Raw genomic sequence first — 13,785 nt, 5'->3', positions numbered from 1 at the left:
CAGTGAAAGAAAATAAAAGTTATTTCTCTCAGTTCTTAAAATAAGCCACATAAATTGTAAACTCTGCTCTTTCCAAGACATTGCAAATCTCTAACACTGAACTGATTGGTCTTGCCGTCCTCGAATCGTTCGATACAGCTTTATATTTAAAATTATTCTGAAAATCTAAGCCTTCATTGGTTTAAGAAATTTAACTAACTTTACATTAAAAAGAAATTAAAAAAAGCTAATGTTTGAAAAAGTCTGCGTTGTCTACTGTAAACAAACGACGAAAATTTCTCCCTGTGTTACCTGTATTGTTCCTTATTTTGCTACTACACTAGTCACTGTTTGTCACACAAGCAAGGTGTAGACAGGGTTCTCGTGCTGAAGGTTGGGGTAAAACACCTACACCCCTCCCCTACCCATATATATTTTTTTAATCTGCTCACGCTCCTGAATACGATATCAGAGCGGAACAAAGTGCTTAAGAAAGCTTGACTTTGCCTGGGGTGGCATTTGACATGAGATCCTGTCTCCTGAAAGAGATTGATTGTGAAGACATTGACAGAGGGCGTCGAGGGTCTCGAGCAATTTAAACTAGTTCTATTACGGGTGGAAAAATACCCAACACGTCTGACTTTCCAGTGCGCGTGGCTTTCAGTCCGACATGTTAGTGAGGTGACTCAGGTGAGACCGGTGGTACCTATCCAGTGATCGGAAGTCTTCTTCAGGGGTGAGACCAGACACCCTCAAGACGGTAAGAGCTTGCATGAGTAGTTTATCCGCATGAGAAATCTTCCTTCTAGACTGATTTTAACGATTGTGGGAAGGTCTTTTTCCTCCTTCTCCCCCACCCCACCTCTCATACATTGTCTGCGGACACACTTTAGCATCATCCTACATAGCTGCGATGAAACCTCGACTTTGGGAACGGTCAGTGGGGTACCCTGACTACAAGACAGTTTAGGACTTTGGGAACGGTCAGTGGGGTACCCTGACTGCAAGACAGCTTGTAACTTAAGGAACTGTTCACGCCGAGCTTTCGTGCAAATCTCTGTATAGTTTTTTTTTCATCACACTTGTCTGTAAATTGTGTTCTTAAAAGACAATTCTTTCTTCCAAAGATAAGTATTCAATAAAACCCACATCACCCACATTCAATAAAACCCACATCATTTACGACAGTGGTTCAACAATTATTTTGAACACACAGTGTACAAAGGCTTCTTTAGACTTTCTTTTTGTTGCTTGCCTATAATCCCCATTTTTTTAAAATTGTTCCACTGAATTGTGAAGGTGAGCACAGAGCTAAAACTGTGCAAATACCGGTTCGTGGTGTACGTTGTGATCAAACATAGTCGCCTTGTCTACAACTGTCTACCTTGCGTTCTACTGTCTACTGATACAATGATCACCTTTTTTCCTTTCTCCTGTTTACCCCTCCGCCATCCCCAAACTGTCCTCCTACCCCGACCTAAGTGTTCACCCAGCAATCGCCTTTCATTGTCGATGTTTTTCTGGACGGTTTCGCTTTCAATGGAGCAGGCAGAAGGCAGGCACAGGCAAATGTTTTCAGCTGAATTATGTGTCAGGGTACTGTTCTATTTTGACTTTTATAAAAATCGTCATGCTGAATGTGCTAGCATTCCAGTGGAGTTCTTCCTCAAACTAAATGTCAGTTATTAAGATGTTATAGGTTTGATTACAACAAAAATCTCTCTCGTACACACACACACTCTCTCTCGCGCACACTCTCTCTTACACACACAGAAGGTAGGGGAGATAGTATACAACTTGACTGGGTGTTAATTTTTGTTTTGAAACCTTAAGGAACATTAGCTTGTCGACCTTACTAGAAAAAAACAACAACAACACTATCCTATCACCTTGAATGCTATGCTCAGTATATACCAACAACCACAGCGCACTTCTAATAATAATAAAAAACCCCAACTCCGTATTCTTTAATCTATCAGCCATAGAAGGGAATCGAACCCTAAACGTTTGGTGCACTGTATTTATACATTATTTCGTTCTCTTACACTTCTCTCACTCAACCTCTACTCTCGCTATCATGTGAGAAACTGAGGTCAAAGTGTGTAACAGTTATGAAACAGTTAATGCGTCGGTTCCCCCCCCCCCCAAGGAGAAGGAGGTTCTCGTGAAGCTCCTGTCAAGTCGCCGACAGAAAACAGAATCACTTGACGGGACCAGACGATCGAAATAATAGAACGACGACCTCGAGGCGAGAGATACACGGCCTACCCCAAGTCAGATATCAAAGGGGAGATATATATATATGTATGGGGGAGAATTTTCTATCGGAACGAGGCGACTTTCGAAGCCGGGCATTCATAGTCCCTGTCCTCCCGTTCGCGCATATTATTGCCGCCGGTGACACGTGTTTACAAGCTGTGAATATATGTAGCCGGGCAAAACGACGATGTAACATATGTGTACAGGACTACAGGTTGTGAGTACATTTACAAGTATAGGTCTGTAGGAGGTGGCAGCAAATTTCATTGATGATAAGTTGTGAGTAGATGTTTAAATGTAAGTGAAATATGACTTTTTTGTGGTGGACGGTATTGCATAGCAAGATGTGTGTATCAGTCACAATAGTGACATACTTTACTAACAACGCTTTTTACAGAAAGGACAGACACCATCCTTAGCCAGTCTCAGACAGCGAGGTTGTCTAAACGGATCCATGATTTTTACTTTTTTACAGAGGGCAGTGCCTGAACGATGCTTACATCACCCAGACACCAGCAGCCACTAAATCAGATTCGCACGAGAAATTAATGCTGACACAAAGAAAAGGACTTGTCGCAGTTAAGTTGACATATTGACTGAGAAGGACCGTCAGTAGGCGTCCTAGATCGTCAGATACTTGACGACTAAGGCGAGTGTAGCCAGAATTCAAAATGTCTGCGCAGAAAGAAAGCATACGCACTCTCCAGTCGGGGGAGAGAGAAAACTCGACAGCTTCATCCGCAAAGCTCTCTAGTAGCGGCAAACGGCGGATGAAGAAAGATTTGGAACGCATGGCGCATGCGCGAGAGGAAGAGCAGCTCCTCAAAAGGGAGATAAGAATGAAGGAGGTCAGTGAAGCGCTGGCGGCGCTGCATGAACGGAAGCGACAAGAGGGCGTGACGCTCACACCGGATGTGAAGGCCAGCAGAGAGGTCATTCGGACCATCATGAGAGACGAAGAGAGGCTGGCCTTGAGCAAGGAGCAGGAGGCGCTGCAACAGGAAACAGATAAAATCCGGATGGAAGTCGACCGGAAGTACGGCTTGGCCCGCCACAAAAAATACCCAGATCTTCTGACCCTGACAGAGAGGTTTTATCACGACGATATTCCGGAAGACGACGGCATTCCGGAGGAGGTTCGAAGGGAGTTGACTAGAGAGGAGATCAAAGATCTGAAAATGGTGTTTGACATGTTTGATGTCAGAAGCAGAGGGTAAGTCATGTAAGTATGGTTAGTCCTCGGTAGCGAACACGTACAAATATAGACATGGATAGTAAATACTGACTGGTGTATACATGAATCTTAAATAATAAAAAAAATTGCGATTTAAAAACAAATAGTCGTGGTGGACCAAATGTTTGTAGTCTTCTCTCTTCCACAGTTACATCACAGCTAGCGATGTGAAGCGAGCGGCCTCCATGCTCGGATTCAAGGCCAAGAAGAAGGTCTTCAAAGAGATGATAGGTGAGAGTATTGTCGAATGTCACAACCGGACAACAGAAAAAATTACAGCAATTTATTATTTCTTTAGAGAAAATCCATTGAGTGAAATTTTAGGCGTGTTTGCCGGTAAAAGAACAGGCGGATATTCACTCCGATTTTGGAAAACAGCATTTCGTGAACTAAAGTCAATGAAAACGATCTTGCACCCTGGTTAAACTTTAAGTCTGGCCGATCCAAGTGTATTTTTGCATCCAAGTTTGCAAAGTGTACAGAATAGGAAAAGAGAAATTTGGAGAGGGAGTTACAATTTGGAGAGGAAAAAGGAAAACAGATAAGATTGGAGGAAGAGGAAAAGAAAGAGAATTTGAAAAAAGGCGAGAAAGAAATAAAGAGAGAGAGATGCGATGAAAAGAGTTTAGAGGGATATGAATAAAATTTGGAGAAAGATAGTAAGAAAGTGTAAAGAATGAAGCTAGAAAAGAAAGGTAAAGAAGGAGGGTAGGAGGTATTTCAATTTGCTGATATAGGCTGTCGGCAGACCCACTGCAGGTGTTAACGCACCTGTCTTGTACCTGTTTCAGGAGAAGTTTCAGATGACAAGAAGATGAAGGTGACGTTTGTCAACTTCCTGCAGCTTGTTGTCAAGGGACAAGGTCCTGGGCCTGATCCATTCGAAGAAATTGTTCAGGTACATTGTAATCTTAGTTCTTTATTGAAGAAAAACATTTCTCACAGATAAGGAATCTTTTTACTCTTTTTCTGTTGTTGAAAGTGAGGTATAGTTAGAGCTTGAACAAAGGTAATAGATTCGAACAGAGGGAAGTGGAGCTGAGCAGATTGAACAACAAGAATTCGGGCGCAAAGTTGTGAGCATGTAATCGTAATGAACCTGGCAAGAGACATTTTAGCTTTTTTTTTGCTTCAGTTAAAATTAGGTTCGGGGATAGGGGTGGGGTAAGGCTGATAACATTGATGGACCCTTCGATAACGTCAGATACGATAGAAACAAGTGGGTATTATTGACTTCTTGATCTTTCTTCTTCTTCTTCTTTTCTTCTTTTTCATCATCATTATCTAGATTTTTCTTTCGATTTCACAGTGTTTCCGAATGCTGGACACTGATCAGAAAGGTTACATCACTGCTGACGATATCCGGGTGGCCGCCGAGGCCCAGAAGATCCCGCTGTCCAATCGCGCCATCCGCGAGATGATCGAGGAGGCTGACGTCACCGGCGACCGCACAGTGACGCAAGACGAGTTCCTGCATATCATGCTGCAGTGCACCTTGTTCAGGACAGTCCTGTAACCATGGTAGCACCTGTCAACTGCTACTAACGGCAACCGTGGAAGTACGCCATATGAATGCAAGATCGGGACATCATTCCTTGATGTCTACAGCTCCGTGTAAGCTAGAGTCGAGATAAGACTTAGTGGAGTCGATGGTAGGAACGGAAACACGCGCGAAAGACCGTGCATGTCCTGACAAGAGACACGGGATCTGAAGGCTACGAAGGTAGAGGTACACACATGCACCCGACGAAAAGAAACAATAGGACTGCCTCCTGGATTACCGAGATAGACAACAGTTTTCCATGCTGCAGGAGGTGTTGCCTGCACCACAAGAACACGGTGTGATACAGAAAGAAAACAACAACATGCTTGCTTCTGCTGAATGGAATAGTCGATACTGGTATGTGTAATATGTGCGCGGGCGCGCGCGCGTGTGTGTGTTTGATGCATATAACAATCCGTTGAAAAGAGAAATTGAGAAATTGAGAGCTTTAAGACTATTGTAGTTCAATAAAAGAATGTCAACGTACAATAATTGAAAGTTATATGGCAAAACAACAGCAACAACAACAACAACAAACAAAAACAAAAAGACAGATGAAATGTAGAAAAAGTAGTAATTATTTCCACATAATTAGAGGATGTTTGTGTACTTGGAGTGATTATATTTCCATATAATTACAGGATGTTTGTGTACTCTGGATGATTATATTTCCATGTAATTACAGGATGTTTGTGTACATATTGTGTGCTTATATTTCCACATAATTACGGGATTTGTGTGTACGTTTTGTGACAAAACTAGAAAGTGCAAATTCAAATGCAAGAGGTTTCAATTATAAAGTAAAGCAATTCTTTATTCTAAAATTTCGCTTAAACACAAAAATCACACACAGAAGAATATGGGTGGACTGGTGACAACTTTATTTCGTCCGCGACAAATGCTCACAACTCGCAATGCACCATGGGAGCGACCCCTGACTGCTGCCATCACTGACATACAAAGACCTTATCATGATTGTAATGTATGTGTATCATCATCATTTATGTAACTCAGTTGCTGGTCAGACTAATTACTTACTTCACTCGGTCCGTTCACTTGAAAACTCGCGGTCTTTTTTTCCAGTCCAATATTTTAAAGCCAAATTAACTACAGCAATCACTTCAGAGCAGTTAAGTCACGTTGAAGTATATTTACCATAATTTATATCACTAGCAGAAGCGACATTTATTATTTACATAATACATCACACGTCAACAAATAAATAAGTTCTTTTACTGCGAAAACAAATGTAAGAAATGTCCACAAGATCTGCCTCAGGGCGCCGTGCAAGAAAACATGAATAGTAAGGGATGGATGGATGTATATTTATAGTAACAACAGCCTTATAACAAATGGAGCAGATGTGAACATCACAGTGCTAGACATATCACATGTCTGTTCTTCATTTTCTGATGGTGGGAACAGACTGACCATTTACAGGAATCAGAAAACATGAACCAGCTATATTGAAAACACAACCATTATTGACCACTAGCATGAAGAATCACCCAGTAAGCTGACAGCAGTCGCTACCAACAAGAATATAGTTACACGTTCAATTAGGTACATGGATGAACAATAAGCAGCTGAACATAATGTGACCTGGACTTACATGCCACTGGCATGAGATCAGAAAATGAAGGAGGGGGAGGAGAGTGAGTGTGTGCATTGTGTGCATGTGTATATGTGTGCGTGTTGATGTATCCATGTGCATGTGTGCATGCATGTGTGTGTGTGGTTGACAAAAAATTCATTGCTTGTGTGTGTCAGATGGGTACTTTTGCCATCACATAATGAAAGATATATTAGGATATATCAGCCAGGTCTATCACACACACACATACTATATATATAATGTTCTTTCTATCCACAAAGACATGGTTTTAAAACAGACTCTTTATAGAAATTATTTTCCTGTTAAACAGTTCATGAGATCAAAAACAAAAATCAGTCACCAACAACTAAAAGTCACCAGATCGTTACCAACCTCATTATTGTCACCTCTCTTCCCTGTCGGTCGAGATAATCAAGACCTTGATACATTTATTAACAGTTATAACAAGGCAGCTAACTTTGCGCATGGTTTTTCAGTAATCAATAAAATTTTTATATTTTTTTATTATTGTGCTTCAAATTTATTCAAATTCCCAAAGAAACTGTTTATTTAGAGGATATAAACAAGGATACCACTGAAGCATGCTCTTACAAAATAATCATTTTTTTGATACTTGTTTTTGGATTTTGGGGAGATAGGTAGAAATAACAACTAGTAGACATGAGTCTATATGTAGTATTGTCAAACACAACATCTCCAATGCTTATTGCTTGTATCACATAACTGACATTTCCTAGATATCTTTGAAATAACTACCATATATAGACGCATATCACGCGACTAAAGCAATACAGAGTACTTGTTACAGCATGAAGCAGGGTAGATCAGATACTTTAAATAACTCGGACTAGATGCACATTTCTTTCAGCACTGCACACTACATACCACTTATAGACAATTTCTGAGAAAGAGGAGATAAAGCGAAGTCACATAGTTCTTTTAAAGGAATCACAGTGTTCTTTTACAGGAGTAATGAATTTAAAATGTGAGAAACAAAAGGTTGTCGCTGTGCAATAGGTGGGAGGGTTCAGCAGCAGACAACTCCTGCAGCTTGTAGCTTGGGTGACAAATTGGAGTAGTGTCCCTTGCATGGTCGTGAGTGACGTGGTGCAGCAGCACCCAGCGGGACGCAGCCTGTTTGACGACGATGTTGCAGCTGCAGTAGCAGTTAACATCTAATACAAAAGAAAGAGGCTTCTAGAACCAAGACGGTTCTTGTGATGTTCTGCCTTTGTCATCTTCCACCCAAAGACGTAGACTTGTAATCATCTTCTAGTCAGTCGAAGGAAACTCACTTGTGTGATGGTCATGCACGCCCCCAGCATCGCCAAACCCCCGAAAAAAGTTTGTCAGTTATCTGATAATAGTTTTAGAAACTTTGAGCAGATATATTTTGTTAAAAATATAGAGAAATTGGCCGAGCAACAACCTGTTCACGAATAAAAGATTTGCAAATGCAATGGACGCCTGAAGGACAACAGGAGTTGTAAAGAAGATGATGTATTAATTCATCAAGCTGAATACAGCCTGTCATTATTATCTTAAGAAATGTCAGGACAGGGACAAACATAACTGTAAATAACATAAATATACATATTACTCAAATATGTATAATTCTTAAACCGCTGTAAACAGGTGGTGGCGATCTGCCAGGTAACAGTTATTTACAGCATATTACAGTAACGTATTAAGAAATATGATAACATTAAATAATGATAAGAATACTTATTAATTATAACTATTACAATCACTACATACTTGCATCAATATTACATTTCTCTCGAGAAAGTCTCTAGCTTTGGATGCTGGCAAATGTGGTAGCCATCAGTATGAACGTACAATGTAAGGGAGCAAAAAAAAAATAAATAAATAAATAAATAAAAATCAGCCAGTAATGTAAAGATTCTGATAACAAGAATAAACAACAAATATTAATGCATGTCTGCATGCATTACTGTGAATGGACGTTTTGCGCGTGGGTATGTGTATATGTTTGTGAGTGTGCGCGGCCGTGACATGGTAGAGTTCTGCAAAGAAAAAAAGAAAGGAAAGAAGAAAGGAAGAAAGAGAGTTGGATGTAATGTGAGGGGATGTGTCAAGAGTCCCAGGCTGATGGCGGGTAAAGGGTTAAGTTGACGTGACAGGGTTAACAAGGCCTAGGCGGCCATGGTCAGGCACTGGATGCGGTCGATGGCGCGCTGCAGGTTGTCCAGCTCCGTGCGGAGGGCGCGGGTCTGCTGGTGCAGCATGTCCTTGCTGTTCAGGATCTGCACGGACTGCGTGTAGGGGTCAAAGTGCACCTCGTAGGGCCGCCTGATGCGCAGTGAGTATTGTCTGAAACAGACATGGTGAGTGAGAGAGTGTGAGAGTGTGAGAGTGTGAGAGTGTGTGTGGTTGAATAAATACAGTGGGTAAGACAATGTATGCAAGCAGATGTTTTGAAGGACTTGGGTGATACCAAAGTGAGGTGGGTAGGGACGTTCTACTGTCGACAACCATTTTATTTTAGCACCAACCCCATCCTTTAGAATTGTACGACGTGGAATCTTAATTTAGTGAAATCTTTTTTCCATTGGTGAAAAACTTTTGGTGCCTTCTATGGGATATATTCCCCTTCTGGGCGCCCCTTCACTCAACTTTCAGAAAGCAATCATTTTCTATTTGTCTAGATCATGGAATTTATTATGCAAACCTACTTTTCTCCACTTTCACAACTAAGTAGCGTTAAGACCTATGTACATTTGAAGATTATTGACATTTTGTGTACAGAAAGTAGAAGCAAACGCTCCATCAACCCAGGACAACTTCTCATCTGTGTACACGGGTTGTGCGGGTAGGGAGGGGGTTGTGATTAAACAGGGGCCTGTGTGAGAACCAGAGAGACGGTCCGGCAGGTGTGTGGACTTAATTGGCCCGCTTCCGGTTCCATCCTGAACGGTCAATCACACACCGGAAGTACAGGGCGCCTGTAAGAGTTATTGACGTCTGCTCCCTGCAAACGCGCGCACGCGCACGCAACCTCACTCACCCACCCACACACCAAGACGGCGGGCTGATCGAGTTTTGAAAAGGGAAAGATAATGCAGAGGAAACCTTTTCATCGCGAAGACAAGTTTGACCAGCCAACCAGCCAGGCAGCCAGCCAGCAGGTAGCCTTTTGACAGACTGGGAGAGTACTTCTGGTCTCATTCACCCACCCCGCCTGTTCCTCACAATCTACTCCGAGGTCAGGTGATCGCAACATGTTAATGGGACAGTTTTACTGTGGTCAGGGGGAAAATGCTTTCAAAGTTGTCTGGAACAGAACGAGGCACACAAAGCAGGAGCAGAAAATGCCGACTGTTTAGAAAGTACCCAGGGGCTGATGGAGTTCATGCACCGATGTTTGGTCGCCACCAGGATCAGTGACGACTGCAGCCAGAAGTACACCTGACGGTCACATCACAAGTACACCTGACGATCACATCACACGCACACCTGACGATCTCATCACACGTACACCTGACGATCACATCACACGCACACCTGACGATCTCACTTGCTTTCTTGTCTGCACTCGTGACCGGACTGCGAGACCAGATGGTAGAGGCGCAACATGTTTCTAAAACTTAAAAGTTTTCCAAAGAAGCAAAGTTATAAAGTTTTTTCCTTCAAAAATCGTTCCTATGCCACTCAGATTCATTGCACAATCGCATAAAAAAAAAATGTTCTGTCTTCAGCAGTTTTATCTTATTTAAAACTATTTTGGTTTAAACAGTTATAAAATTATGTTGTGTATTGCGTTTTTATAAACTGATTATCTAAATAGATTTTAGACCTAAAAACGTTTTAAATTAGAAATGGTGTGCACCTGGCCCCAGGTTTACAGAAAGGTTGTGGCATAACAGTTACCACAGCGGACAATATAGTTTCTGATATCAACACCGACATCAATTCACTCTAGAATCTTTGTGAACCCGCCCGCCTGCCCCTCAGGCCCCGCTCCCCCACCCCCACACAGTTATACACACAGACAGCTACATACATTCTGAGAGGAGAGAAGGAGAAAAGGAGGAACAGAGAGAGAGAGAGATAGAATCGGGGTGTTGGGAGAGAAAGAGAGGGAGGAGAACGAGGCATGCACACATGCTCCTTTGAAAAACGTCTCGCTTTCATTTCAGGTGGACAAAGAAGGTGACCGGAAGTTCAAGCCTGTATTGCTTCCCTTGTACACCACTATGCACTCAAGCAAGATGATGTCTCAATGTCTGGACGGTGACCTGCGAAGTCCGACAGAAATCAGGCAGCGGTCCGCAGCGGCTGGAGATCCGCCAACCGTCTTTAGCAACATGGTGCAATGTGGACTTTAATGGCCGGCTTCGATCACAGGATCAGCAAAGCCACGGCTGCCTCTACCTCCAGGCTGACACAAATATCGGCTGCTGCCACCTCGCCCCCGACAACCACCTTCCCCGCCTTCTTTAGACCAGCATGGCTGGGCAGAATACGTACATTAGCTTTCAGGAGATTATCCGGTGATTAAAATAGTCGAGGAAAGCGGAGGACTGGCTTGGAACCTGGAGGCGCAGTCCGACAGGCACTGGTTCAGGGGAGACGACTACGGATGTGACGGCCTGGGTTTGCAAAAAGTTGCACGTGGCAGCAAAATCAGGGAAAACGAAATGATTTGAAAGGCTGCTTAAAATTTGTTTCTAAATTTTCTAAAATTATTGAGTAGTATACTGATAATGGAGGAGACGCATCATAGAATTTATTATTTAGGAGTTACCTCATCTTGTCCATCATTTCCTCGAACGACTCCACCACAAAGTAGATGGGCTGAAGATCGTCATCTTTGTACTCCTGAACGGCTGTCGTGTCCGGGTCAAAGGGCAACCGCTGGGGAGCCTCGGAGAGCGAGTGTTTCAACTCTGCGTATGACGAGAGAGTGCCTGCCCCGTAGGCCTTCAGTTGTCCTCCTTGCTTGCACAGTCCAAACTCCACCGTGAACCAGTACAGCTACAGGGACACACACACCAACACGGACTGAGTCGCAAGGGGCAAAGGGCAAAGCAGATTACTCATTTTTTTGTGTGTGCTTTGTTTACAAAATCATATCACTCACTAGACAGTGGTAAGACTTTGTCACCAATACAATGAAGATCCGGAGGTAGTCGTTTCGAATCCTACCTCGGGACACAACGTACTTATTCTAGATTTTTACCTTTGGGTACTTAGGCTTTCTACTCCTTTATCATCCTTCCACCCTCAAACCAACCAACCTCAAAGCACACTTTAGTTTCTATGGTGATGAGATGCAATATAAGTAAACCGCTCCGTGTCTGCTCTGAAGACCAGTGGAGGATTTGGATCATTGAACCAAATTAGCATAATGATCACGAGAACATCGGTTTGCCAAGCTCGACTGGACACCCTCGCCGTTTGATTACATGAACATCAACATCGTAGCTGCTCACGACGAGGCCCCATAAATCACCTGTAAGTCACGTGAGTGACATGGCGGCTACAACTGAACGACCGGACACAGAGCTGGGAGCATGATTCCATGTTGACTAGACATAGCCAAAGCTTTAGTTATATCCCATAATATAGATGATAGGACTCTTTAAAATGTGGACAGAAGTTAGTCTTTCTCTTGCTTTACCACATTAAAAAACGTAGACAATAAAATAAACAATAATTTAAAACAAAAACACATACACATATTTTTTGGTTTATTTGATAGGAAGGTCTACCTAACGGTGATTAAATCAGTTGTCAAAGTAAAGAATGTAAAAGCAGGTCAGGGGGTTGATTATCTAGATTCTAGAGAGAACTTCAGTTAACTGGGCAACAGGAGACCTTCAGAGAAAAAAATAATGTGGCCTGAGACGAGATCTGAATCCCTCCCCCTCAGACTGCCATCATGCACTTATTAATAAACACGTGTATGTTAGATAATCAGACTGCATTTATTTCTTCAGTCTTTATATTTAATCTTGATTGTGTGCTTCAGCGCCAGCCATCTTAGTTGTGATGACTGCAATCACCTACCGTGGCAAACTTTTCTATATCCTCGTCGGAGGCGCCAAGGGAGGCGAGTCCCAGCTCCTGGGAGAACTGCGCGAAGGTGGGGTCGGCCAGCATGGGCACGTGACCCAGCAGCTCGTGGATGCAGTCCCTGCGCATGCGCAAGAGAGTGAAACCATAACCAGGACACGTCAGTCAGAAGCCACGCCCACGAAATGGCTTAGCGTGTGGACGAAAACAAACAAGCAAACAAACAAAAGGGCAGGAGCACAAATTCAGGAAACATTAACGTGGGCAATACAAGCATTATCATCATTGTCATCGTCAAAGTTGTCGTCAGACGTGTTTATTTGAGAGAGAGAGAGAGGGAGGGTAAAAAATGAAACTAGACAAAGTCGTTTATATTCCTTTAGTGAACAGCTGTTGGTGTTGATGTTACATCAGATGTGGAAAACGAAATCATCGACACAAAAAAACCCAAAAACAAACAAAAAAAAAAAAAAAAAAAAAAAAAAACAACAAAAAACAAAACAAAACGAAACAAAACAAAAAACAAAAAAACGAACTACCATCAAATATACCTTTAAAAAAATAAAAACCCGCCATGATGAATGCAGTGATGTAACATGGAACGCGAGTGATGAAAATAAAAAGAACTGCACAGACAAGTCGACTGCGTGAAAGGTAGCTGGTGAAGTAAACAAGTTATGTTTACGATCGTTGATCAAACGGCAATCAAAAGCAGAGTAAAAGACCCAAAGACCGTGTTTGGATGGACTGCTGGCAGACTAACTTCCATGTTAACTTCCAGAACGAGGCCTCAGCGAATGAACTTCCGCTTTAGCTGTTCACACCAAGACGAAGAGCTCTCGTGTTGACGGAGATACAATAGCTTACGCTTTATGAGAGAGAAAAAAAGGGAGAGATACACACACAGAGAGAAAATGATGGAGAGATTCATTAGATTGAAATTAACGGGAAGGCCAAAGGTCACGTACGGTTCAGGCGAGATCTCGGGTTTGTCGCCGTGGCGGATGTACTGAGTGCACTGGAACACCCGGAAGGCCAAGGACGCCAGAAAGTCACGGGCGGACAGCAGGCCGGCCACCGGCCTTAGGGAAAAACCCGTTTTCCCTGCGTGGTAAA

At 42.6% G+C, this 13,785-nt stretch overlaps 2 protein-coding genes across 6 annotated transcripts in view; one reads left to right on the top strand and one right to left on the bottom strand.

Moving 5' to 3' along the window:
- Positions 1-516: 516 nt before the first annotated feature.
- LOC112566736 (calmodulin-like protein 12) lies at positions 517-8,492 on the top strand. 4 transcript variants are annotated; one of them, XM_025243072.1, is made up of 5 exons: positions 517-739; positions 2,714-3,451; positions 3,621-3,703; positions 4,264-4,370; positions 4,782-8,492. In XM_025243072.1, the coding sequence occupies exons 2-5, from the start codon at positions 2,910-2,912 to the stop codon at positions 4,986-4,988; spliced, it is 939 nt and encodes a 312-aa protein (XP_025098857.1). In that variant the 5' UTR covers positions 517-739; positions 2,714-2,909; the 3' UTR covers positions 4,989-8,492. The 4 variants fall into 4 exon arrangements, with proteins under 4 accessions (XP_025098857.1, XP_025098859.1, XP_025098858.1 ...); XM_025243074.1 differs by lacking the exon at positions 517-739 and adding an exon at positions 2,178-2,455; XM_025243073.1 differs by lacking the exon at positions 517-739 and adding an exon at positions 2,442-2,535.
- The window catches only part of LOC112566735 (tryptophan 5-hydroxylase 1-like), a 28,017-nt gene continuing 20,109 nt past the window's right edge, over positions 5,878-13,785 (bottom strand). For both annotated transcript variants that reach the window (XM_025243070.1, XM_025243071.1), the window contains exons 8-11: positions 13,638-13,773; positions 12,664-12,790; positions 11,399-11,628; positions 5,878-8,964 (exon numbers count right to left, since the gene is read on the bottom strand). In XM_025243070.1, the coding sequence (XP_025098855.1) occupies positions 8,787-8,964; positions 11,399-11,628; positions 12,664-12,790; positions 13,638-13,773 (671 nt within the window). In that variant the 3' untranslated portion in view covers positions 5,878-8,786. The remainder of the gene's footprint in view (positions 8,965-11,398; positions 11,629-12,663; positions 12,791-13,637; positions 13,774-13,785) is intronic.

The sequence above is a fragment of the Pomacea canaliculata genome, linkage group LG6 (assembly GCF_003073045.1).
Source record: "Pomacea canaliculata isolate SZHN2017 linkage group LG6, ASM307304v1, whole genome shotgun sequence".
In the NCBI taxonomy this organism is placed as follows: Eukaryota; Metazoa; Mollusca; class Gastropoda; order Architaenioglossa; family Ampullariidae; genus Pomacea; species Pomacea canaliculata.
This window is presented reverse-complemented; position numbering and strand designations above follow the sequence as displayed.

Coding starts and splice junctions, on each gene's coding strand:
- LOC112566736 (XM_025243072.1), top strand. CDS start 2,910: ATGTCTGCGCAGAAAGAAAGCATACGCACTCTCCAGTCGGGGGAGAGA. Junction 3,704..4,263: donor GGTCTTCAAAGAGATGATAG/GTGAGAGTATTG, acceptor TACCTGTTTCAG/GAGAAGTTTCAGATGACAAG. Junction 4,371..4,781: donor CATTCGAAGAAATTGTTCAG/GTACATTGTAAT, acceptor TCGATTTCACAG/TGTTTCCGAATGCTGGACAC.